The 26,834-nt window shown below is 44.1% G+C and overlaps 1 protein-coding gene and 3 long non-coding RNA genes across 7 annotated transcripts in view; 2 read left to right on the forward strand and 2 right to left on the reverse strand.

Annotated features, from left to right (window-relative positions):
- The window catches only part of LOC125179639 (uncharacterized), a 41,643-nt gene extending 24,038 nt beyond the window's left edge, over nucleotides 1-17,605 (forward strand). For 3 of the 4 annotated variants that reach the window (XR_010831388.1, XR_007167290.2, XR_007167291.2), the window contains 4 exons: nucleotides 6,634-6,742; nucleotides 15,752-15,824; nucleotides 16,732-16,840; nucleotides 17,410-17,605. This is a non-coding gene — a long non-coding RNA (uncharacterized lncRNA). Of the gene's footprint in view, nucleotides 1-6,633; nucleotides 6,743-15,751; nucleotides 15,825-16,731; nucleotides 16,841-17,380 lie in introns of all 4 variants that reach the window. The other variant, XR_010831387.1, reaches the window with a different exon arrangement.
- Nucleotides 1-20,008, reverse strand: part of ANTXR2 (ANTXR cell adhesion molecule 2) — a 112,368-nt gene extending 92,360 nt beyond the window's left edge. The window contains exons 1-7 of the mRNA XM_048074492.2: nucleotides 19,614-20,008; nucleotides 18,960-19,031; nucleotides 15,923-15,994; nucleotides 10,277-10,358; nucleotides 9,165-9,272; nucleotides 9,001-9,069; nucleotides 8,038-8,118 (exon numbers count right to left, since the gene is read on the reverse strand). Coding sequence (XP_047930449.1) covers nucleotides 8,038-8,118; nucleotides 9,001-9,069; nucleotides 9,165-9,272; nucleotides 10,277-10,358; nucleotides 15,923-15,994; nucleotides 18,960-19,031; nucleotides 19,614-19,768 — 639 coding nt within the window. The 5' untranslated portion in view covers nucleotides 19,769-20,008. The remainder of the gene's footprint in view (nucleotides 1-8,037; nucleotides 8,119-9,000; nucleotides 9,070-9,164; nucleotides 9,273-10,276; nucleotides 10,359-15,922; nucleotides 15,995-18,959; nucleotides 19,032-19,613) is intronic.
- LOC125184055 (uncharacterized) lies at nucleotides 445-6,640 on the reverse strand. Its single transcript, XR_007167305.2, has 2 exons — nucleotides 3,003-6,640; nucleotides 445-2,968 (listed from the first exon to the last, which is right to left on the reverse strand). It is a non-coding gene; the product is annotated as an uncharacterized lncRNA (long non-coding RNA).
- LOC136790794 (uncharacterized) lies at nucleotides 19,996-26,239 on the forward strand. Its single transcript, XR_010831386.1, has 3 exons — nucleotides 19,996-20,135; nucleotides 20,524-23,036; nucleotides 24,548-26,239. It is a non-coding gene; the product is annotated as an uncharacterized lncRNA (long non-coding RNA).
- Nucleotides 26,240-26,834: the final 595 nt, after the last annotated feature.

Genomic DNA, 26,834 nt, shown 5'->3' on the forward strand with positions numbered 1-26,834 from the left:
TTGGACTCGCTGCCAATTTCAGCCTACTTCCTGACGGTGCTTGGCACTGCTGCAGACAAAGTGCAACAGGAAAGGACGTGGGGGAAGGGTTGCTATCCTGTCCCCCACTGAAATGAAAAAAAAAAAAATATTCCTGAGACATATGGTCTTGCATAAAATAACCATCGGAGAGAGCAGCCTGGTGCGGTGTCAGGTTAGTGAGAATATTCTAATTATACAATGTCTAAGCAGTGCCTCATTTGCAGTCGCTGAGTAAACCAAATGTAGATGACAAAACTGCAGGTCGGAAGAGATGCGTATTTTAACAGCATCAGAACCTTTACCCCCAAATTACTAAAAACAACCCCAAGCCCATTACTTATCAAGTAATGTAAATAAGAATTGAGACAAACTGTTATTTTCCATAACAGGAAAGAAGTTGTTTAGGCTCTTTTTTTTAAAAAAAAAAAAAAAAAAAGGGGAAAATCTGTTTCAGAAACTTATTGCTAAGGAAACACTAGATTTCAGTTGGAGTTGTGCTTCATTTTCAGCAAGTTTTACAGTGCCCCTTATGTAACAGAACTGATAGCCATGCAGGAGAGCTGACAGGTCTCATCCGAATCACAAGGCATGCTTGTGCTCACAAAAAGCGGAGCCGTGTCAGTTAGGTTGCTGGCTTCTCCAGCTCTCTGTTCTCCAGGAGAACATTATAGGGTTGGTAATATGTCAGAGCATGTCAAATTAAGGGCTGCACAGCAGTGAAGGGTAGAGCAGAAAGCGTTCAATTCCAGGCCATTGAGTCCCTTTAACAACTACATGCAGTAATTCCCCAAACTACCTACTTGGTCTCAATCACATGGAAAACATAGCACAACGTTAGCTCTCAAGCTTGCACCGAGTGCAGCTTGAATATTAGACCATCCAAGTGGATTAAAGAGGATGACTGATTTAATCAGAGTAATTCTTTTAATGATAACTTGTTGCATTTCTCCTCCCCCCCATCTCCTTAAACATTTAATAGTTGGCTTCCTGGATTCCCGGTGCATAAACTGAGCATATTTTCTTCCTACAGGAAATGATCCAATTACGTCGATGTATAATTGATAATGAGCTGTTTAAGCTGATGTTGCTCTTGAAAGGTCTTCATGGCACGAAGTCCCTTTGCTGGCCCTTCTCCCCTCATGCATAGCTCAGTGGTGTAATGTAAGGAAAAAGCCGGGAGGGGAGTGTTGGTGTGTTCGAAGCAAGGTAAACAAGGGAGGAATTTCAGCTCTAGTCAGCTGAGCCAGCTTGGAGCAAAAGTACTGACTACTTCAAAATAATTTAGTTCCTTATTACTATTCAATAATCAATTTGCTTCCAGTTTTGGCCAGTAAGAGGGGAGCAGTTCAGACAGAAATGGCTCAGTAAATGCTGGTATTACTAGCTCAGTTTAAGAACTGAGGACCAGTAGTAACTCAGGACCACGCCAGCACAAAAGCCAGCACAGAGCAAGGAAGTCCTACTGGTAGCATACCTAGTGCAGAAGGTTTCAGAGGCTGATGAAGCGAGGCTGGAGCATATTTTTGTAAACTAATTGCAATGGGGTTTACAAACCTAACGGCTTAAAATCATTCTTAAGGTGAAAGAGCTGCTGTCTACTCTCAGTGTAGCTGGCTGCCACTTGTTAGACTTTTGCTCTCTTCTCTCCACTGGCTCCAACTCACCCTGTGATGTGTGTCGCTTACCCCCACAGTGCCTCTGTCTCCCTGTTGATTTTGGGATAGGCTGTGAGGTGTGCAGGAACAGGCTGGCTTCTCACAAAATCTCATGAAAAGCCTGTGTGATCCCTTTTGCTGCTGAAATGTTGAGGTACGAGTGCAGTAACAACACCTGTCACAGAATTCAAGATCTTAAGTGACAAGTCAGGTGTTCAGAGCTGTTGTCTGCCACTGTTGCACACCCTTTATATAGGGGTCCACTTGGCCCTACTAGCCTAGCTGTACACAGTCTGCACAACCTAATGGCAGGAATGCGTTGTCATGCAGAGAGATGGGCACAGGAACCATCCAACTGACACAAATCCCCCAGGTATTCAGTAACTATCATTCACTATTCCAGAGGGCTTTTACTGTCTGTTCTTTACAATCAGAGCAGCCTTCCCTCTATTATCAACAAGACTTTTACTGGAAAGAATTTTTACAATTAGGCAGTAAGATTTTTATAGCGCTGTCTTCTCATACCACTTGAGCAGGAGTCTGCCACTGGGTATGTTAAGAATACGTTTATTTTAAAGGACTCTGGATACATTACAGCCTTTGTTCAAGTTTTGTGTTCCTAGTATGCTCCTTTTATAGTTCAAAGTAACCCTGCTTTGGTGTTGGAGTTGACATCCCACAGACACTGAGATTTCCTCTCTCCCAGGAGAAGCGTGTACATGAATAACCTGAGGAATCTTCACCGCATGGGGTAAGGTGCCAGGCAACAAGCGGAGCTACTAATTTCAGTGCCAGCATTTCCACGAAGAACATTCAGTATAAGCACTACTGATAGATGTATTACTCTGTTCTTCCAAGAATCTTTCCTTCCTGCTGTCCTGTCTCTTCATCCATCAGTTACATGGTTAACTGACCTTCTTCCTATTTCTGTCAATACCCTTCCAGTGAAGGGATTTATAGAGCTGAAGGCAGTACGCAGGGTAGAGCTGTAGGTGGGTTGTCCAGACAATTAATACCTTGCTCCATGGTGTCTCCCCACACCTATGCTCAAGTTCAAGACCTAACGAGTCTTTCATTTGCTTACAATATTAACTGCAGATTTCCAATTGTTTTTTTGATCAAGTTACAACTTTGTGTTAAGGACTAGATTTTTTTTTTTCTGATAGGCTTTGCCAACTTAGAACCAATTTAGCTTCAAATGTGCAGTAAAAATTCTTCTACTTAATGCAACTGCTCAGCTCATATGCCTTGATCAGTTTTTTTTTTTCCACTGTGTTTAAGAGTGGTTGTACCTAAAATGCCCAATTCAAAACTGAGTGGTTGTACCTAAAATGCCCAATTCAAAACTGAGCACCTACAAAAAGAGATGAACACTTGTATTTCTAATCCCGTTCAGGTAGAATTCTCAATAAATTTTTGTAACAATGCAAGGTAAAACAATTCTAGACAGAAATGTTTTTTAAACTATTTCCTCTCAAGTTCTCCATGTGTCAAGACTGTAGTCTTACTAACTAGTTCTTAGGGATTTCTGAAGTACAAAATATATTTTAACTTCCAGCATTAAGTGCTGCCAACTCACTTTAATACAAAAATGTTTTGAAGTCTACTTCTAACTACCACATACTGTAATAATGTTACTGAAGCGAGCTCCATTAATTTACCTTCTTACAGGCCTTGTCCAGCTCTGCCTGCAGAGACAACCAGACAACTTTCACAAATCGGTAGGACTTGTGTTTGCGTAAGGGGAAGAGGAAGCAGAGATCATTATCTCTTCTTGCTTTTCAGAATGTGGCACATAAAAGCAATTCTGACTTGCCTAGCTGTGTGAACCACAAGCACAGAAACGTCTCTTGAAAACAGGCAAAATATGAAAATATTGCAGGAACAATCGGAAATCAAATGTCATGCTGATCCCCAGTGGAGTTCTATGGGGGTATTACAGGCAGGCAGGAACTTCAGCCTGATTTAAAAAAAAAAATGGGGTAACAATCTTCCAAAGACAAGCCTGCCAGCAGGTGTAACATGCGCAACAGAAGCAGGGAAGGCTGACTGTACCACATACTGCCCCTGCATTCAAATACGCAGCCAAATACAGATGGGTTAGGGCAGAGAAGCAGACAGGGTGCTCAAAAACATGTGGAGATTTCCAGCAAGGGAGCAGAGACCTTATTGTCCACTGTAAAGCTCCATGTGTTTGATTCAAATGGCAGCAGCATCCTGGCTCCCCAGATCCTTAATTTAATCACTTGTTCTCACTGTTCCTATAACTTTCATTTCATAAATGATGAAATAGTTCAAATAAGTGTTCATATCTGCAAAATTTCCTGCTTCTGTGAATAAAGGCATCTTTTGCTCACGTCCTTGACAGAGTCCAATACTGTTCCTGCATTACAGAGAAGTTAACCTGATGCCTGATACGTTTCACAAATTTTTCCAGGCTGCCAGCCCCACAATCCCCAGTCACCTCATGGAAACTGATTCTTCAGAGAAATTTGGAGTGTCTGAGCTATTTAATGAGGACAAAATCTCCACAGTGTTTTTCTCAATAAAGGTTCTGGTTCAGGACTATACATGGCGAGATGCAACTGAGGCACCCTTGAGTTAGCTTGCTTACAGACTAGGTCCTGACCCTGCTAATCTCCTCCCAAAGCTGCTCAGTACCCATGTGCCTGATAGCTGTAAAGACAAGTGCATCCTCACCGGCCTCCCTCAAAGCCATTTAGGAAGGTGGTAGTTTGATTATGACAGACCGACTCAGTCCTAACAATGAAAATAGTAACTTCCTAAACGGTTCTTCAAATATAAATTAAACAAACAAACAAAAAGCTTAACCTAAATAATATAGGGGAGGAGAAGGGGAAAAAGAAGTTTTATTGTGTTATATAGTACTGAACTGTCACATGCTGATATAAATTGCGCAGTCTGAAACCCTTTCAGTTCACACTGCTATGGGTTGCTCATGAGGCCATACTCCATGTAATTATCAGCCAAACTGCATCAGTAAACTGCTCCTGATAGCATAATAACTTGCCTTCAGCGTTTTTCTTTTAAGCTCTAGACTTCTACTCAGATTTATTTACTCTGACAATGCTGTTCAGTTACTACTTGATAAAGTTAGATACTACCAATGCCAGAAGAGCTGGAAACTGCAAAAGGGAAAAGAAGTCTGTGAGGAGTTTTTAATCATTTGTCAGTATTACTTGAAAGAAACGCAACACAATGTGGAGGTGCTTAAATCCTCAAAACTTCACTGGCCTTTTTGTCAGAAGTAAGGTCAAAACACAATACACAAGCTTTCAAGATTTGAGCTAGGTTTTCTCTAAATGCTAATCTCCAGCTGTCTTAAACGTTAATTCACGGTCATCATTAAACATATTTTGTGCATCTGTCCAAAGAAAATAAATTGTAATAATTTCTTAGACTGCAAGCAACTGCAGAAGCAAAGCAGGTTGTAGTAGATCCTGTAAGATAAAGCTTGTCACTTTTTTTCCACCAGCAAATGAAGATGAACTGTTCAGCATTCTGTCAATTTACCAGAAGTATAAAAATCAGAGCAGCCAAAAATTTTGCAGCTGAGAGTCCAGTAAAGACAAATGTAGTAGAAGCTCCTCCTACAATTCCTACTGAATGTTTTTTTTTTTGTTGTTGTAGTTTTGCTTGAGGGTTTTAATTGCTGGGTCGCTGATATTTCTGTAAACAGTACTTTTTTTTTTTTAACAAGAAATGTTCAATAATAACGTTAACGGAGGATTCAGAACTGCACCTTTGATGCTGCACTTCAAGCAATACTTCTGCATGTTTGTGACTTGGGTATTTCCTCTTTATCTCTTTTGAAATTATACTTCCCTTTTATGACAGCGTGTCTCTTTCAGCCTGTGTTCTTTAGCTAACTTGCAAATTGAAATGGATTTATAATTGTGAATAATAAGGAAAACTGTGACTATTTCATATTTGATTAGATCTTGCTTATCGATTTTATAATGCAATGAGAATGAATTGTCACAATCAGTCAAAACCCTTTCAATGGAAATTGAGTTATAACTACAGCATACTAAACAATCATGGTAATGCAGCCACCATGCGCATTAAAAAAACGGGGAAGAAAAACTATAGATACTTCCCTCCACACACTGTGGTAAAAACAAGGATGCTGGCAATGTGTCATACTCCAGCTGCTTCCAACAAATACACTTAAAGTGCTTTACTAGAGAAGAGAAAAGGAGAGTCTTAAATGTCATGACAGGAAAATGAAACTCCAGTTAGATTCTGTGCTTTTCAGGAAGCTGGAAACAATATTCAAGCCCCTAAAAGCTCTCAGAAGGTATCACAGCACTAACACTGTTTTTGTGTGATCACTTATCCAAACAAATGAGACTGATGAAACAAAGACTGAAGCAAATTGATATATTTCCTATTGGAGAAGTCTTCTCATACTCCTCTGTTATCAATTACAACATTTTCTATAGACCCAGAAAGCCACAACATAGTCTTTTTAAGGACAGAAATAAGCAGCAAGCTGAATGTTGAAACGTCTGTTACAGCTACAATCTGCTAAACAATTCCAGAGTTAAGTCAGTGTAAAGAGCAGGCTATGTTTAAGCTATAGAACAGTTTCCTTTAAGTTTGCTGTTTCTGCACAGTCCCCGTCCTAAACTATTCCCTTATAAACAAGGTGCTGCAATTAGGTGCATCTTTTCTTGCTCTACAGCCATGATATGCATACATCTGCTATTTTTACACTTGGGATTTTCACGACTGCCAGAAGAAGGTGGACTGAGGCTTGTGCAAAAGCCATCTGCCAAACTGACTGTGTCCACAAAAAAAAGGACAGTGCTTGAAAGCTCCTGGGAGGAATGAGACAAATAGTCTGAGACTGCCCAGAACCACACTGATGAAAAATAAGGGAAAATGGGACAGTGTGCAGGATGTGCTAACCTTCTGTATATTTTAATTATAGAATTCTCAAGCTGAGCTCTTCAGAAACCTCAAGAGATTGTACTCCTGTTGCCTTCTCAAAGAGCAAGAAGAGTGGAGAAATCCAACTCATTGAAGGGTCCAACCTGCAGGTCAGTGACTCTTGTTTGAAAGGACACTCCAAACGCAGACGTCTTCTTCCTTTACCTAGTTCTACCTTGACATATGCATTTTGAAATTTAGTACCATTGGAAATTTATTTGCTTAAATATTTTGCTCTTATAGATAAGTCTTTCTCTGGTGGCTTCAAATGTTGCATTGCTTTGCACTAGCAGAAGAACTGATTTGTGTAAGTATTTAAAATGGCATAGATTGAGATTTTAAAAAAGGAGTACCACATGGGGTGTATATCATTTCAGAAAAATAAATGTCACTGCATGAAAAGGTTGATTATCTCTCTTTAGAATGTGCAAGGAAGCTTCTCAAATTACATTTATTTTAAGCAATGAGAAGGAAAAGAAGTTGTTTCATGATGCCATTAACTTCCACAAAAAAACACACTGTTCAAGGGAAGTGATAAATTCATGACTGCATAATATCCTGTATGTGAGTAGTATCCTTCATTTATTTAAAATAGAAAAAAAAGAAGGAAAAGGAAATGAATTATAACTCTCAGAAAAAGGGTTTCATTATTGGTTTTGACTTGACAGTAAGCTTTTTTCCTTTTTTGCTGCTTATGTGCAGCAGCAGCATGCTTAGCCTTGCATAAGTCACGCGACCTTTAGTTGAAGTACAAGGCAAATAAATTAGGTCCTTTCAACCTCAGGTGTCTGCTTTAAACGCAGCTACAATACTGTCCGGCCCCTGACCACAAACAAAATGTTCCTCTTGCTTTGATTCTTGCTTGCAAATCAGAGTAAGCAGTTGAAGGGCCCCATCTCACTGATGGGAGTTTCTCATGGCATGTTAGGAGGAACTGAAAGTCTCGTTACTTACAAGAAAAACAAGCAATTAATGTCAAGGCTAACGTATAAATTTAGAAGTCAAGGCTAACGTATATATTTAGAATGCTTCTCAGTATACCAAGATTTGTGCAATATATATTTGTCACTCATTCTTAATAACTTTAACCAGTTGTTCTCAACTCTGTTGGAGTAAAAGTCTCAATTTGTTTCAGATTAAGCCTGTAGCAGCCATTCCTCAATGCATCCTCCTCAAACCCACTCTACTTTATAGAGCTGGGAGCTATCAAACTCTATATGAGGTCTGAGCATGAAAAATTGCAGGAGCAGCAGGCAATGTTTATTTACACAACTGCATCTCTGTGTGTAGAGCACAATATATTGGTATTACACATTTAGGAACCAATTCTGCCTGGAAGAGCAAGTGGAAGTGGAGAGTATGCTATTATCTTGAGGAAATGTTCAACTTATTGCCTGATACTCACAGAATTGATGATCCCCTTGAGTGCTTGGAATCCTCCAGTGACAGGGAAGACTTGTTCTTTTGTGTCAGCAATTTTTTCAAGCTTTGGAGAGAAAACACATGGAAACACATGAATCACTTGGCAAATGAAGCTCTTTAAATGATTTTTCAGCCTTAAAATATAAACAGATGTACAAAAAAAATACACCTTTCATAACTCTGCAAAGAGAAGGAACAATTTGGGTTCCCTCTCCATTGAAGAAGCTACCCATGTTTTTTCTAAATCGGAGGATCTGCGAGAACCTACTGCAGATAAAAAAATGGTGTAGTAGCTATCCATCATGTCAAACAACGACAGTAAAAAAAGCTTTTAGGGCCTGTATTTCGGCAGTAATTCTACATCTCTTTCCAAAGTTACTTTCTCTCTTCGCTCTGCCTTACGTTAAAAAGCCTTTCTACGTGCCTTTATTATAGTAAAGTATCTCTTGTACACTGCTCCTTTAAGTCACGTTCACACTATAGAAGTAGCTACAGGGATGATTAGGACAGTTTTGCCAGAGAATGGCAGATCTGGAAGAGTTTTTAGTTGGTGAAAGATATCAATCCTTTTTTTAAAAATTTATTTTCTTTTATCCTTTTCATAAGGTTGTTACATGTTCTGCTTAAAGCTTGTCTATAGCTATGCAGTTAATGCAAGCTGTAGCCTAATCTGGTTAGTGTCTTAATGGAAGGTTTTACCTCTGTCCCTTGCTGCAGGAAGATATGAGGTAGTGAGGGTATTTCTGGCAGGTTTTTTCTGCACCAGAAGTGCCACCCGCACGTTCTGTTCATGCCTGTATACGCATTTGAGTGTCTGCTTCCTGAGCCAGAGAAAATATTGTACTGCCTAATGTAAGTAAAATCTATTTATATATTATTTAACATGAAACACGTAAAACCCTGTAACAAGGTACGGCCCATTAATCTAAAATAGTAACGTTCTTACCTGTTGTTGCACAAAATCGAGGACGCCAACACAGTAAACTCTAGCCCCCAGATTTCTGGATATCTTTGCCTGCCAGGGAACAGAAGAGAGGATTAAGTATTTTTTCATTCAAAAGGCAACACAAGCTCTTCAGAATACAACATGCATTTTCACCTAGTGCTCACCTCTTTCTCTGCATACAAGGGAATCTGGCCATCTAGCTTGCCGTCTGTCAATGCAATGATGATACTAGAAAACCTTGATGCTCCTTGCTTCTTAATTTGCTCATTGGCCTGAAAATAAAAAAATATTTATCAAACTTAAAATTATATCTGAACTTTTAACCAAGATGTCTCTTTTAAGCTAACATGGCGTTTGAAACAACATGCTGCTTTATCTTCAAACCCATCTCTTCTGACAATCCTCTGCCTTCCTTTTACACATTACTAACAAGGAAATCATTTGTCACTATGTTACAGTTAGTAGCGAGTGCATCTCTGAAGTGCTAGGGTCAGTAACTGATCAGTTCATGAAAAAACTTGATTCCTTCAGAATGGATGCTTTGAGTTTTGAAGCTCACATTTCTTTAAATTCACCATAAGGTTTTCTCTGCTACCCGCAGATTTTAAATGTCAGTCAGTAGGTTCCAAGATATAAGAAGAGTGGCTTACCATTACCATCTTTTAAACAGCAACAAACTTCTGTTTGCCTAGCTTTTCAGCCCACAGATCATAATTACAATCTTGGCTCTACAGGCATAAAGGAAGAAAGTAAGTTTCTATCCATAACCATGAAAGCTTAGATCCTCACCTTATTCTTTACCATCAGGGCTTGAGGCTTTCAGCAAAATGACCGAGTGTACTCTCACTGTTTATCTCAAGAAATTATAAGTGGTTCAAAAAAATGCCAATTGTTTCTAAAATTCTGATCTGTGCTGTTAATTGTCAATGAGAACCTTCTTTAGAAGGCACTGCTATATGTGCAGCCTGACAAATCTGTGTGTATTTACCATGTAACTGGTATTCTGTGTCAGCTGTTCGATCCAGAAAAAGGAAACACTCTCTGGTGCGAAGGACTGAACCAAAGAAATTGCATATGGCAAATTCCTGCAATGGCTGGTCTGCCTCCTGCATGGGATCTGCTTAGTGTCCGGGCAGTCCCGGGACCGCAAGAGAGCCAGAAAGATTTGAGTGTAACTCACCAGAACATAAAATCAATCCATTTATGTTACAGATTGTGTTACCCAAAGGGTGAGAACAGAGGATGTTTTGATTGCAAGAGGATGAGTACAACCTACCTGTTTTAATCCTTCATGTATGTATGTGTCACCTGCTGGTTTCACCTCCTCCAAATCCTTAAGACCTTGCTTGATTTTCTCTCTGAAAACAAAAAGGTTAAAGATTTCAGCATTGATTTACAGTGGGGAAAGATGTTACTTTATTGATGGAAAAAATTAGCATTTGTCGTAAACGAAGCCTGAAATTAAAATCTGTAAAACACGGCATTTAGCTACGTGTGGAGGCAGATCTTATATTCACAACAGAAGCAGCACTGTGCTAACAGTTAGTTTAAACCTAAATAACAGAACATGCCTCAGTGAGTCAAAGAGCTGGATTCAGGTTAAATGTTTCAGAGTAGATGCCACGAAGAAGTGACCAAGCCTCAGCATTAAAATGGCCCAACAGAAATTTTGTTTTATTAAGTTTACTTTGTTCAATTAAACTGACTTCACTTCTGATCACGCTGCAATTAGAAAAGGAAATCCCTTAAAATAGCAGTCGTATTTCTAGTTAAATCATCCTGGTCAGTCTGTGGCTATTTAATAGGGTAGGAGAGAACTGCAATAATTAAACTCTTCTGCCTTAAAAAATCAGTATCCATAGGCAAAAGCAGCATTTGTGGGGCACCTCTTTTATCTAAGGAAAGGGAGTAGCAGTAAGGATAGTGTTAAAGATTTTTTCCAACTAAATCTGGAAGTTCTTAATTCTTAAACAAAGTTCCAGTGAACCCCCAGAAAGTTGCCCTAGGAAAAAAAAAAAAACAAAACACTAAGTAAAGACATGTCATGTGGGGCAGAACATATAGAATAAATATAGGTGACAATGAGGAAATAAGCAGGGGTGAGGAGACGGAGGGAAAATACATTGCAGGATGCATGAAAGCTTTCCTTAAGGCAAGCAAAATGAGAAAGAATGCATATGCCGCTCTGCCTGAATGCCACCCACTAGGCATTTGTTCCGCTGATGGGGTTCCTCTATGTTTAGAAGCTCTGTTCCAAAGTACAATCCGTAGCTGCAATAAGCTCCCAATCACAGGATCAACTGATACAATTAAAAATAAAAATAAAAAATGTCGCATTGAATGTATGGAGAAGAACAAGTTATGTAAGATAATACAATCTGTTTGATCCAAATATTTTATATTCAGCATCTATAGAAACAACTTGAAACTGATTATGTATGAACGCAGATTATAAACCACATACTTAGTGCTTGCCAGGATGAGTGGCAGCACATCACAGGCGTTAGCGTTCTGCTGCCAAGAAACAAGCAGCAACTCAAGTCCCAGTTTTCTGAAACAGATTTCATTTTGCAAAAATAGCTTTTGTACAATCAGTTCAGTTTTATTTATCTAAAATGTCTTGTGACCCAGCCACACAGAAATCTCTGGTGTTTCCAGGCCTCTGCCTACAAGGAGTTCCAGGAAAATCTTTGGCAGCAACAGCTTTTTTAGCTGCAACTTAATCAGTCACCATCCCTTTTGGGGCACGTGTTACCAGATCAGCCCAGCCAGACACAGGGAAGCTCCACCCCTGCTTTGGGGGGGTCAGGTAGGAGCAAGCCCTGCTCCAGCTGTCACAAGGCGAAAGCAGGACTTGTGGCCCAAGCAAGCATCCAACAAGCCCCCCAACAAGCATCAAGAGAGATCAGCCAAGTCCCACCAAAACTCACACCCAGGAGGTTTAGAGGGAGGGCACAGGAGCTCATCTCTGCCTGAATCCCTGCAGTAACAGGACCCTCTACTCAGCCAGCTGTAGTACTTGGAAGCCCTCTTTCTTGCTCTGCAGTGCTCTCAGAACTCTCATCTCCCTAGTTTCGGTAATGAGTTGTCATAGCCACAAAACTCTGCAGAGAAGGTCTGGTTTTATATGAAGCTCATCTGTACTGAAATAACAGAACCATGACCTCAGCCTGGGTGTCTGGACACCACTGCACTACAATTCAATAATGGTAATAAAGGCTGGATTGCCTTTGGCTTCATGGTTTAAGTCAGACAAGGGAGGGAGGTAGAAAAGGCAAAACAAAATCAGCAATTTGCAGCCTGTCTGTGTTTGGGCTGAACAATCACAATTTTAATATCTCTTCCCCATTCGGCATATGTGCTGCATCACACCTCTATCTTTTAGAAAAGGCACATTTAATTTGTTTTACATACCCTGTCTGTTCTCTCTTACAAACTTTGCAGCTACTTCAGATAATGCATCTAGTAGTGGGCAGGCAAATTGAACCGTGGCTATAAGCACTTTGTCATTTTGATCTGAGGGTTCTTTCGGATTATCTTGTGAACTCGTGTGAGCAGGGGCTGCGGGTAAGAGCCCAGCCCAGCTGAACTCAGGAGAGGTGCCGGGTTGAGCCGTGCCCTTTGGGGACCTCTGCTTTGCTCTGTCTCAACAAGCAGGACCTCGTGCCAGCATTACACACTCCAGCTGGAGAGGCTTTGTTTGCTGCGTGGGAGGCTGCGCCAACTCCTCTGGGAGGCACGTGGGCCTGTCTACAAACACCGCTCCCTGCCTGGGCCAAAGTCTACAGCGAACTCGTCTCCTACCTTCTGTGCCCCAAGACAGGGTGCTGCAGAACTACGCTTAGAAGTTAAACCAGACCATTTAGTAAAGAGAGATTACAAAGTAGCCCAGCTTTGCAAACAAAGAAATCAATTTAATGGAAATTAAAACGTAGCAACCTTCCCTTACCTGAGCATGCTCCGGAATTGGGATTTACTTAAATACTACAGAGAGCTAGATACAACAATAATAATTACTCTGCTTCAAAACATGGACTTCAAAACATGGACATGGACATATATGCTTCAAAACACGGACTCCTGCATGTGCTTTGAGTAGAAGACAGACAGGCACCAACTTTCCTGTACTTTATATAAAGAGCAAGAACACAGTCTCTGTAAATGGCTCTACTTTGGCAAGCTTCTTGCACCAAAGCATAGGGTTTGCTCTTGTGACTGAGACTGAATGTGCCTAAGTATCTTGCTAGGTTACAGGATGTTCGTACCCATCTTGTCTGTGAGCAGCAAAGCAATATTCAGTGAACTCCATCAGGCTATGGACAAGCATGGTAAGGTGCAGTTAGTTGGTAATGCATCAGGTACTTAAGGGTCCGATTTTTCCACCTTCAGAACATAATCTTTCTTTATCTCCAACAGAATCAGCACAGCTAGTTCTGGCCATGGACACCAGTTAAGTGCTGCAGAATCGGGCTTACAGAAACCTGAAATTCTGCTGGCCAGCATACAGCTGGCTAGAAGAGAATGCAGAAGACATTGACATTTCCAAGTGTAACTGCTTTTCTGAGCAGCTCCCTTTTTAAAAGTGGTAGTATAGCTGAGCCCCAAATGTGAACACACAAATCTTTGTTCACCGGTCTGTATACAGTTTCCAGTCAAACTTCACTGGGGAAATGAGCATCTCTACAACAGTAATTTCCATTTGGGTGTTACTTTTATTCCAAGTATTTGTCACAGCATTGTGTGTACTGTGGTTATCAGTGACTTCTCTTTGCACAGTTATTCACATAGTCCCAAAAAATGTTTGGCAATGCAGAGGCGTTAGCACTGTGGTGTGGGTTTCTTTATATCCACAGCTTTATTATATAGGAAAAAGCAGCAATCACTTTGTGCAAACAATTAGAATGCTTTGGCTTTTTAAACAAAAAAGACCTCTCTACTTTGAACTAACTGCTGGGAATGAGTTGAGGTTTCACAAATTGCTAATTGGTGAATTAGCAAGTGAGTGAGGGGAAAAACATCCCAGCAAAGCTAAAATGCATGTAAACTAACATGGCTGGAACATCCCATAATCACGCACACCCATCCCTGATACTGCACTGTACTTAGCCTGCTCACCTCCTGTTCAGAACAATGGGAATTAAAATTGTAAGTCATTTTTAACTGTTGACTTCTTCAATATTTAAAGTAACAGCTGTTCCAGCTCGATCTATCCATTCTTACTCATGCAGATAGGGTCAGGTCACAGTTACTGCTGTCTCCCCTCCACCTTCCTTTTAATTCCTCCTAAACATGCGCAAAACAATTGGCAAACCTTGTATTTAAGAAAAGTCCTAAAGAGGAACCCACAAGAGCATAAATGGGTTCTTTCTATGCTTTAAACTAGGTTTCTGAGAAAAACTCGGTTCTTTCCACAGCCTGAAGCGTGCCACGGGCACGCAACGATAAAAAAGGCACTTGTGCTCCTGTGGCACAATTCCAGAGCTCTGCCCAAGTGCTCTGTGTGGTATCAATGCTGACTCTGAGTTTGATAAGGAATAGACTACTGACAGCGATTAAGAGCCTATTGAAATCAAGAGAAAGGGTCTCATTGACTTGAGCAGTCCTTGGAACAGGCTTAAATGTCCTCTTCTGACCTCTCTCAAGCCATCTGGTAAAATGGCTTATAACCTTGTCTCCCCCTGCAGAGAGCAGCTCCAGCATCCAAGTGCAGGCCGGGGCGTGAGCACTTAGCTGTTCTCAAGTCAGACCACTTTTTGAAGTGCTTTAACAGGTAGGGGCTTAGAACTGTGTCCTCAGACAGCCTACTTCTAGAATGTCAGCCTCCTTTTCTATAGGGCGAGACATCTGTCTGTTGCCAAGGTCACTTCTCTTCAGTGTTGTACTTGCTATTATGTATCCTTTACTAAAAAAACAAAACACCACCAACCTGAATGAAAATGACAGATCATGTTTTGTATCAGTTGCACTAAAGGAAACAGAACGGAAGGACTACCTCACTTCCACCCTGCCACAGTTCATTAAATATGATTTGTAAATGATTTATCCAAATGTTCCAAATCCAAAAAGTTGTTTATAGCGCTTGGCTTCTGGACAGAAGGGAGACAGTTAGGGTGTGTTGTTTTGACAGGGCTGTGAAAGGATTTCTGAAGGACTCAGATGATTTGAGGGCACTGCAACTGTCCTCTGCTGAAACAAGGGATTCCACAATATGGTTTCCAGTTCCTGTGGTTTCAGTAGTTAATTTTGCAACAATCTCTCCTCTACCTGATTTTTTTGCTGCTGTTTCCCCATCACCTATCCCTGACCTGTCGTAGCTGCTAATCATCACTTCCTCTTGAAATCAGAGCGAGTAGCCTTGCATTCCATTGCCCTTAAAAACATCAACAGAAAGGAAGAGCTCAGGTACCTCAAGACATGCCCATGGTGTCACAAAGATCTCTAACCTTTCAAGTGGCACAAACTCTACCATCTAAAACTTTTTTTGAAGTCATAGTTAGAAAATACACAATATGAGATAATGGGAAACATTAATTTACTATTGTGTGCTTTACCTGGACATAAACACTGAAAACTTTTATCTAAAGGCCTTGCTTTACAAAAGTACAAGCAAAAATCATTTCTCCTGTTGTGTCAAGGAAGGTGCAGAGTCATGCAAGAGATGAAAAACCAGCAACTCGTAGTTGGTGTGCAAAGCAGCAGCAGAATTCACCTCAAGAATTTTTCTCATCCCTCTCCTTTTCCCTTTTACTAGGCTCTCCATTGAGATGTTCACAAAGTTAAATCCATCTCTACACCGAGGCCACGTGACTGACCACCACTTAAAGGTATCGGTTATTGTTCAGTATCTGTTACTGTTCCTCTGATTTAATAAGAGCCCTTGGTGGGGAGAGGGAGAGGGGAATTAAAAAAGCAGTGCACTAACCTGTCTCCAGTTAATGGCATAATGACTTGTGCCTGGGAGGAAAACACGATAAATGATAATCTCATCTTGGGGCTTTTAAAAGGGGAAAGAGAAGGAAAAAAACAACAGTTTAGACAAATGAAATGTACACATGCACAGCATTCCATTCATGTATTCATTTATTACTATTGTCTTTATCCCCTAACTTCCAAAGAACAACTTTAGAACTAGAAAACAAGAATGAGAAAGGAATTGAAACGTTTCTGCCCATCTCACTTCCTTTTCCAGGCATGCATTGAGAATGAAGTAGCAGAATTAGAATTATTTTTCTTTTCTTCCTGACTGAACTCCAAATCAACACATGCTGAACTTACGAGTTAAGAACTCGTGTGACCCAACTGAATGTGAAATTCATAGATTGTTTTCTACCAAAGTATAAAAGGTGTGTTTTCATCATCACTCACTGGTGTAAAAACGAGTTAGGGCCATGCGCTCACAATGTGCTCTTGCTCCGGGGCAGTAAACATGGACACATGACAAGTTAGTTACCCCTTCTTAAAGTTTGATCTCAACACAAAGTATATTTCCAACTACGCTTTTAGGTCATAAAATCACCAGAATCAAAGCAGCAGTACTGTCTGGCTTTTTCAGCTCTAGTGAAGTGGCATGACAAACTCTTTCAGAATTAGTGTGTTTGTCTCTGACAGAGTTGTGCCACTTGTGATCAACCTCTGTAAAATCATACAGGGAAATGTCATTGTACAAAGCAATACTGTATGAAATTACTTTTAATAAGGAATTATATCTTTTTTTTTTTTTTTTTTGAGAAGCCCACCTGTCTCTTAGTAAGATTAAGAGGAGTTAACTCCAACTATCAGTGGAAAAATACATCTCTTAAGAACTGATGTTCTGGAAGGCCAAGACAGTAACTTTCCTAAGGTAAGTTTTAACATCCGTCCTACCTGCCTTGAATTTTTATTCATGACAAGATATTTGGTAAATTTTATAATTCATGATATATGTGTATCAGCACTGATTTATTGGGTTAATATTAGTAAAGACAACACTTGTAAAGATAAATGACTATATATTTTCAGTTATTTTGTGTCAGTGATGCAACTTAAAATTATTGACATCACAGAAATAAAAGTTCTGGGAAAACCTTTGGCCACTCAGAACTTGGATTTAAGATCCAGTCTTGTAGTCTATTAAGGTACTGAATATAAAAAAATAATCTGAAATGCTCTAAATGCAATTATAATCTAAGTTGTGGGTTTATCAGTTGTTTTAGTTGCCACAAGCAGCTGCCAAACAAACAGCTGAAATCCCCACCTCTGAATTAGATCACTATCTATCTAGCCCAAGCAATGCGAGACTTCCCTCTTTGAGATGCAACCCTCTACAAGTACAAACCTCAAAGTTACCACTTAACTAACTTGAACTGTCCTCTAACTAACCATGAATCTGTCCTCTTCTCAGGACACCCCATTTCTGTTTTGTGTTCCCAGCACTTGGACTCCGGGATGATGGAGGAGGGCAGGAACAGAGCTATTACTGAAACACGCATGCAACAGATGAGTCAAACTGGCGAGCAGATGCACACAGGTCACACAGCTGTGAATTAATTCTTCAGGTGAAAACTTTAGCTGCGGACCGAAGCAACCTGCTACCGAATGGTTCCCTGTGGTTCTGCCCACACCTGTTCTCTTCAATTTAAGAAAGGGCAGGGTCGACTCTGTACCCTGTTTAAAAGTGTACTGAGGCCTGAAGGGGGCACAAAGGCCATATCAGCCCTCAGAGGGCACAGTATGAACTGCTCAGGCTCCCACAGGAGCTAAATGATGGATGGTCCTGCTGTGAAGGCTTAGTGCCACGTAAGCTTGAGCGTGCAGCAGCCAGACACCAGGTCAGATGCTCTTAGGTTAGGTTGTCTGCCTCTGCACTGTTAACACTCCTTCGGTGTGTAAGGTCAGCGCAGTAACTTACCAACTAAATTATTTTAGATAATGCAGCCAGACCACTACACAACAACTGTTGCAGAGGGCATTCTAATTTGGCTGCAGAAGATGGTGAATGGAAGGATTTACACCAGACAAGCACCACTCTTTTAATGGAGACAAATGTATTTTTCAGTTCTTGTTGAAAAAGAAGTGGTGCTACAGTGTCCCCAGGCTCTCTTTTTCTTAGAAACTTTACAAAATAACTTTCAGAAGCTCATGTAAGCCATTTGTTTAACATAAAACTTGCTTTACAGGTGATGGATGTAGGCACTGTATTAAATTATGCAAGCCCATTTGTATCCCCTTATTATTAGCAAGCCAAGATTATAAGTGCTTGCTGAATTTCTTTTTCCAGAGCAAAAACTGCCACATCTGTCTCTGTATTTTTGGAGGTTTTCTTTGTTTCACTCTTCTTTTTTTTTTTTTTTTTAAAGCAGGATGCTACATCCCAGTCACCCTCAGCTGTTTGTACAGTTAGCCAGTGTTTACAACAGCCATTTCTGCAGCACCACTACTTGCCAGACAGTACTGCGAGCCAGTTAAACATAAAGTTGATTACATGTACATATGACACATACACCGTTACCAAGGCATAAACTTCCTGTATATTTTTCTGAGCTTGAAAGATACTTCCCCATTTTTCACCTGCGCCACACACTTACGTACACACAGAGGTGTAATCAGATTGCCATCTTTATCTAGATCTCTAAAAGCAGTATACATGAAATGCTGTATGAGAAGTATCTCCCTGTGGTTCTGGGAAAAATATGTATGAGAAGTATTTCCCTGTGGTTCAGGGAAAAATAAGGGCGGAAAAAGAGGAATTCACCCCTAAAAGTACTTTGAGAGTCTTAAGTGTTTAAAGATGCTTACTATCGCCTTTTTACTGAGTTCCAAACATGAGAAAATTAAGGGAAAGTTTCCAATATTTTCTCGCAATCAGGGCATTAGAAGCCAAACTCTTAACATGTTTGTGAGAGGGATTTACCGAGCTTACAAAAACGTGGGCTTTCTCAAGCTATCCCAGAATTAGAGACACTGCAAGGAACAAAACGCACCTCACAAATCTTTCCGTCAGTTGATGCACGAAATCAAATATCTCGTGCCAGTTCTGTGCTACGCTCCCAGACCTGGAAAGAAAACCAGAAGCGTGTGAGTCGTAGGCCTGAGTTACGGAAAGGGGGGGGGAGGAAGGGGGCATTTCCAGCGAGATCCAGCCCCCCCAGGACTGTTTGCTCCCCTCAGGACCCCCCGGAGGTTCCCGGGGGCGGTTCTGGGGCCGTTTCCCGGCGGGGCAGCGAGCAGCAGCCGAGCCCGGCCGCCGCAAACTTCCCCGCCACAAACACCGCCGGCAGCTGCCGCGGGGGAGGGGCGGCAGCTGCCCAAAAAACGGCCACCGCCGGCACTATTTTACTCAGAAAACGCCTTTTTACCTCACAAAAACAAAAATTAAAAAAAATAAAAATAAAAAACACAACGCTGCCCACTCGCCGCTGCGGCGACCGTTAGCCCGGTGCGGCGGCCGTTGAGCGCGGTGCGGGGACCGTTAGCACGATGAGGCGAGCCCCGTGTGGGGACCGTTAGCCCCGTGTGGGGACCGTTAGTCCGGCCGGGGCGGCGAGCCCCGTGTGGGGGCGGTTAGCCCGGTGAGGCGACCGTTAGCCCCGCGTGGCGGCCGTTCGCCGCCCCCTCAGCCCCCGCGCAGCCCTTACTTGTCCAGCACGAAGTACATGTCGAAGGCGCCGTGGCACGACGGCTGCTCCGGGACCGGGGCGGCAGCGGCGGGCGGCAGCGGGAGCAGCAGCAGCAGCAGCAGCGGCGGCAACGAGAGCGGCGGAGGCGGCGTTGGCAGAGCGGGCCCCGCCATGGGGCCTCGGGGCGGCGGCGAGGGGACGCGGGGGCCCGGCGCGGCCGTGCTGCCGCTCAGCGGGCGCGGGCGCTGCTCGAGTGGCCGCCCCTCGCCCGCCGCCGCCGCTCGCCCGGCCCGGCCCGGCCCGGCCCTTCCCCGCTCGTCAGCGGCGGCGCCTGAGGCGGGGGCCGGGGCCGGGCGGGCTCGGCCCGCCTCCCTCACCGCCCCCCCCCGGCCCCGTTGGCCACCCGCAGCCCCGACCAGGGCGACCCGGCTCCGCCACAGGCGCCTCCCCGCCTGACGGGGTGCCAGCCCGGCTCGGCCGTGCCGTGCCCTCCCCTCAGCCGCTGCCCTGCCTGGGTTTTCGTCCCGCCGGCTTTCTGAGGCAAGTTTGAGAGCCGCCGAGAGCCGAGCGAGGCGATTGCGACACGCCACGGGGCTTGGAGTCCCCGCGGGCGGTGCAAACTCAGAAGCGAGGCACAGCCGGGGCGCCCCGAGCCTGGCGTGCTGCCCGCCGACAGCCCCCTGAACGCTGGGACCGCAGCCTGTGCGAGCCTGCCGCCCTCTGAGCAGACTGAACCACCAGCCTCCTCACGTTGCGTCTTTTTAAACTATTGTTATTATTTTTAGATCACTACTTCCCTTTGTAGGCACTCATCCTAGCGTTCTTTGCCAGTTCAAAGACCACTCAAGTTCTTTTTTTCCCCCGAATCAACCAAAGGCTGTTCCAAGTCGTGTTACATCCGTGCGCGTTAACCATTTTCTCGTTTCAGAAACCAGCTCCGATAGACCCAAACTGTTGCTCTGGGACTGCGCACGTGGTAACCACCAAACTGCACCGCTTCACAATAGACTTTGCCATGCTAAATATAGAGCAAGCATTTGGTTTGAAGCATAAGCTGGATCCTTCGCAGTGAACATGAGGCACTGTAGAAAGCGTCACTTTATGCTGCAAGAATATTATCTCTTCAGAGTTTGCCATCTGGGGCCTCAGGTTTTCGCAGGAAGTTCAAATATGCTTTATAATCTTAAAATATTATCTGAAGGATAAAAAGATGCGTGAATTTTCTCTGATGAAAAATTCTAGCCACGAGCTGCATAGACCAAATTATCTCCCAAGTTAAAAATAAATGTCTAGCCTCTAGTTCTTTGTTTCCTGTACGGAGTTTTTGCCACAAGCACTATGTGATGAGTGATTGACAGGATTTCAAATAAAGTTGGTTATTCTTTTGTTCACCATTTTGTTTTAACAGCATCTGATACGAGCGGCTTTAATTTCCAGTGGGCTGCATTCACAGCTATGATGCAGGGAAGCTGAAGGTGCGGGGCTCTCCAGCGCCAGAGAACTCAGGAGACTTCAGGTTTAGGGCTAGGCTGGGCATTCTTCCTCACCATGCATTAAGCTACATTTTTCTAGCCAAGTAATATGTCCTAGAGCTCTCAGATTTACCAAAAATGTGTCTCCTGCCATGATATCAATCATGGGAGCAATAAATCAGTAAGGTTGTCCAACTGTGGCAAGATAAAACATGGGTCAGAGGTACCCAATGCCTTACAAGAAAATACAAATTTCCTTCAGAATTGGACAGTCTCCTGAAACAAATGGCTTGTGGTGGCACTGGCCACAGGGTGAGCGGTTTACCAAGACAAAAATCCCCCATACATTACCTTTTTCTTTCCCATCCTCTGCCAAATGAATTATTCAGGAATCAATATGAGTTTGTGACTGGCAGTAAGCTGTCACGTCATCGTGGCTTTTATTAAGTTAATGTTTTATGGGGTTGCAGGAGGCCTGGTACGCAGGGAACACAGATGGGACAGGGGGGAATTAACCTCTTCAGACGTGTAAGAGGGGTGCTGCAGCCAAGTGCGCCTGGCCTGCGTTTCAGGGCTGCTGGGAGCGCACCCGAGCGTGACCGTGACCTCGAGCTGCGTCCCTATTAGAGAAGCACATCGTACTGCAAGCTTCTGTGACAGGACCTCTGCTTTACTGCGGGTATAAAGGCTGGCACACGGCTTGGGAGAATCCAGCTGGCTTGCTGGGTGAGAAAAACTTGCAGTGTGGTGGACTGATATTTGTTATCCTCATGGAGCCTCCATCTCTGAGTCGACATCTTTCTTGTTCATGCATGACAAAATACAAGAAGAATCCTATGTCAGTCACAGCAGCGATAAGCTGGCAAAGTTGATATCTCTAACATCCATCTTCTCCTTGTCACTTCTAACAAACAGGTTTCCCACGCTGAATTGATTGTTGGAACGACAGGACTCTGCACAGAATTCTAAAGTCTTTTCTTGCTAAAATGGATCACAACACAGTTCCACTACTGTGAGATCAAACAAGTATTTTTTGTTTCCCTGCTGCAGACGTAGGAACAACCTTGGTCTTTAAATGAGTACGATTCCCTACAGAAAGAGTGACATGAGGAATGCAGAGACTGGTAGGGGACACAAGCAGGCAGAGGGCCCGAACTAACCAAAAAGATGTTCCATGCCAAACAGTGTTACACTCGGCAATAAAAAGCGAAAAGAGAGGAGTTAGGGACGCTTACCGTCCTTTGCTTGGGAACTGGCTGGGCATCCCTCTACCCTTGGGAGGTGGTGAGTGGTTGCATTTGCATCACTTGTCTTTATTTTCTTTTTCTCTTCTTCCACGTTTCCCTCACGAATTTAATCTGAGCCCACGTTTTCTTGCTTTTGCCCTTCCTCTCTTGTTCCTCCATCCGCTTAGGGGGGAAGGAAGTGAGCAGCGGTGTGGTGTGGCTGCCTACTGGGGCTAATCCACAAGAGGAAGTCAGAATAGCAGGATTGAACAGAGCCTGAGAAAAAAGTGTGAGCTACAGAAGTTACATGTTCCTAGAATCAAGTCCCACCCTGTACTGCACTGGAGCAGCTTTGTGACCAGAACCTTCATCTGCATGAGCACAACCACTTTATTGATGTTTTTAACTGAGACAGTGACCTAACAAGGATCGTGTGCCTCTCACAGGCCTCGCAGGTGAATCAGGCACATGGCCTGCTCCAAAAGGGACCTGAAGCCTCTTCCCTCTGCAAGAGGAACTGGGAAAGCTGCAATCAGAGGTGGCTTGATGGAGATCATCCTCGTGGGCATGGTGCTCTGCCCTGACACGGCCGTGTCAGAATGCTGTCTGACATCACACCTGAGCCCCGGTGTGATGTAAGCTGGAAATTTCACCAAAGTCCGTGGACCAACAGTGATTTACATCAGCCGAAGGTCTGGCTCATGAAGTTCTCATGTTTCGGAGCTAGCAAGGCTAAAGGGCAAGTAAGCTGCATTTTACAGTTCCCGTGAATGTTCAAAACACAGAGGATTAAGGGCTGAGCCACCTGTGCTTTGCCAAAGACTCAGCAAAAGCAAAGGCTGCAAATCCGCTACATTTAAGAAAGGCCGAGCAGTGCTGGCCTCTCCCTCTCTCTGAGGATGCCTCGAATCCAGCATGGCGTGGTGAGGGTCACAAAAACAAGGTTGAGCTTCAGCCTCCAGACCTGCATGAGCCCGCCCTGAGCCGCGGCAGTGTGTGTCACATTATCCAGCTGTTGGAAATTTTACTTTGGCTGCATGTGACCAGCTGCTCGCAGAGAGACCGACCCTGCCAGTCAGAGGTGTGTGACAGTCAGGGTTTGCTCTTTCCCAGTTTCCAAGTGTGTGAATTCCTCTTTTGGTCTGTGGTTTCTGCTGAAGTTGCAGATAAATCATGCCTGTTTTGCTGGAAGGGTTAGATGAGACAGAGATAGGCAGGGAAGCACAGGGTAGTAGCCTGTGGATATTTACATGTCCTTGGCTTTATTTGGATTTATGTGGCCTCCTCGCCCAATCCTCAGAACTCATCAGACCATTGTGTCTCTCCTGCCTCTTTCCCTTCCCCTCCACCACGACAGGAACCCTTAGGGGCTGAGCAAAATCAGCTCGGGTGCTTCACCCCGTCGCATTTCTCACTATGCAAATACTCGGGCAGGGAGCGCAGAGCAGAAAAATGTGGCTGTCCAGACAACTGTTTATATACAGAGCCGCCAGAAAAAACAGGCTCGTGGAGACAGGGCTTCAGCTGGAGCCTCCTGCTGCCGCCTCCGGTGCTAGGGGAGATCCGTGCTGATACCCAGGGAGCTGGACGGGAGTTCAGTCCCATGCCAAGGTGGAGGAGAAGGTGATGTAGCAACAGGGAGAGGTCCCTGATGCTCTGGGCAGCACCAGGAGACCTCTGTACTGACACCAGGCGAGCCACCTGTTTGTTCTGTGCGCTGCTTCTTCCACTTTATTTTTCCTCAGCACTTGCAAACAGGTTCCCCGTGTGTTCTCCCTTACTGTCCACCCACCCACACATTCTCTTTGCCCCACACTGCTTGGGAAGACCTCACGTGAGCCGTGTTTGTGCCGAACCGAGCTTGGCGTGTTTCAGAAGCATTTCCCATGGTGGGAAATAATTCATCATGGGGAGGTGAGCCCAGCGGGAGGGGAGAGGGCCATTGGGCTCTGCTGTAGTCAAGCAGAGGGTTGGTGACCCCGCACACTGCCTTCCCTATAGGCGACAAAGGGTGGGCAGGACTTTGCTGCTCATTAAGCTCAATTCTGGAGCAGGGAATCTCGGCACAACCTCTGTGAGACAGAGCTGCTTTCTGTAGGACACTCAATGACTGCCAAAATTCGATCACAACCTCTGTGAGACAGAGCTGCTTTCTGCAGGACACTCAATGACTGCCAAAATTTGATCTGGGAAAGATTAAACTTGTGTGTGTGTGGCTGCAATTCTGATTAATCAAATATACTTTCTGATGGAGGTCCGGACTTGTCACTCTGCCACGGTCGGGGGCTCTCCCAGGCACTTCGAGCTGCATGAGCTGAAGCGCAGGGGCAACACCGGTGCAAAGCCTTGAGCTCGTAGGAAATGCTGTCCCACCGCGGGCCGACAACATGTCTCATTCTTTGCAAAGCGAAAGAGAAGCCACTGCGAGTCCAGCACTTATACAATCCAGGGTAGTCACAGCGGAGCTGCCTGCTGGAGGATTAGCCAAACAAATTCTTTTTCCCCCATACAGATGTAGCCCAGTGGTCTGTGTGCGTTCTGCACGCTAGTGTATAAATGAATAAATAAAAAGGACAGCATTAAGTAACACAGGAACTCATGTTAGTGCGGTGTTGCATGTATCATCCAGATGGAAAATATCTGTCTAGACAAATCTGGGAATTATGCAAGCTCAGAATTCCTGAATAATCATTCCTTTCCGACATAACGAAACCATTTGCGATACCCACCGAAAGTACACTGAAAAACACAGGAAAAACAACAATAACAACAACTTTAAACTCTGAAAACTAGGAAATCTGAATGTTACCAATACAGTGGATAAGAGACACTGTACATGTGAGAACAGAGCTCTGCAACTAATATCTGCACATGGGGCCTCTAGCTGCCCAGGTGAGCCAGGGATGGTAATCGGTGCATGTTCCTGGTCTCAGCAAAGGCAGAGAAGCTCTCCTGTTTTTCAGCACGATGCTCTGCTGGCTGTCACTGCACTGGGACACACGGCACCTTTGTTCCCACTACACTCAGGCGAGCAGAGGGACTGAGAAGAAAGATGGAAAGGTGTGTTGTCCTGGTGCAAACCATCACAGAGTAAAAATAAGTCAGCCCTGGCCTGGGAGAGCAAAAAAAAAAAAAAAAAAACACGTGATGGAAAACATCAAACTCAGTGCCGGAAGCAGCCGCTGGCTTGGAGCAGCACCAAAGGATCACTTCGGATGGGATTTCAGCACAACTCTAGGGTTGCAGTGACCCTGTTTGGTCTTCTCGGGAAACAACGGCACAGCTGGAGGAGACGGGGAACGAAGCAGGCAGCAGTTCTCCATGAGAAGAGCTGGGTGTATCCCATCAAAGGATGGGATCCTACAGATCCCCGGGTAGGTACCCAAAGGGAGAGAAAAGAAAAGAAAAGAAAAAATGAAGTGTCTTGATTCTGTGGCCACCCAATTTGCTATGGTTCTGTCACTTGACGCTAGGGGGAAGGAGCAAGCCCCTTCTGCGGAGCATCCAGACAAGAATGTAACTTTTGTTCTGTTCGGGGTTATCCTGGTTAACAAGTGACTGGTGTTTATCTAGCCTGACCTCTTCGGGGCTGAAGAGGAGAAAGAGAACATGACACTGTCAAGTCAATGTTCCCTTCTAGGGCCTAGGGAGAGAAAGGGAAAATAACAACTGGGAGGATAAATGATGGAAGAACTGCTTATACTGCTGTTTCAGGGAGGGGGTTGTGTAAATATTTGTGCAAAGACAGCTTTGCAGGGCTCGCAGGCTGCAGCAGAGCTCCCCCTGACACCGCGCGCGAGCCACCGTCGGACCAACAGCCTGAAAAAGCAGATGTGCCAATTTCCTGTGCTTGATGATGATGGCTCCTAATTACGCCAGAGCTGTGGCAATGTCCTCTCTTATGTATGACTCCTAATTTTGTTTCGTGAAGTCATCTGTGCAACGCTCTTCCGGCATGCAATCACCGTCGAGCTGCAGTCACGGAGAGCCCTGTGCTGAGCGCCAGCGGCGGGCAGCGCCAGGCAGCCCGCATGCAGAAACCCTTCGCCCACCACCCACATTTGGGAAATTCAGCCCTGTGCGAGCACTGTGTGCTGCCAGAGTCCTGTGTGTCTCCTCAAAAACATGGGCCAGTGCAGGTGAGCTGATGCCAGACCCATCGCAGGGGCACGCTGCACTTGCAAGCGATGCTTTGCAGGTCAGTGTTGTAACACGACGTGCCAAAACACCCTGTGCAAGCAGGGGCTTTGAAAGGGTTGGAAGGGACTTTCTGATTTTATTTTTTTTTCTCACATGCAGTTTTATGAAAGCATCTTGCATTTGTTTGGCATTACTTTTTTTTTTTTTCTTTCATGATTTCTCCCCTTCCTGCCCCCTGCAGCCCCTTGTAGGGTTTGCTCATTTGTCTTTTCATCCAGAGCCTGCTGTCCTTGCATGGAGGTCCCTTCTCTCGCTTGCTGCTGGGGACACCTGCAGCCTGTAACAGCTGCTGGCTGTTGCCTGGTTGCAGGTCTGTCGTTATAAGGGTCCAAATGTGAGCA

Source organism: Anser cygnoides, chromosome 4 (genome assembly GCF_040182565.1).
Source record: "Anser cygnoides isolate HZ-2024a breed goose chromosome 4, Taihu_goose_T2T_genome, whole genome shotgun sequence".
Lineage (NCBI taxonomy): Eukaryota > Metazoa > Chordata > Aves > Anseriformes > Anatidae > Anser > Anser cygnoides.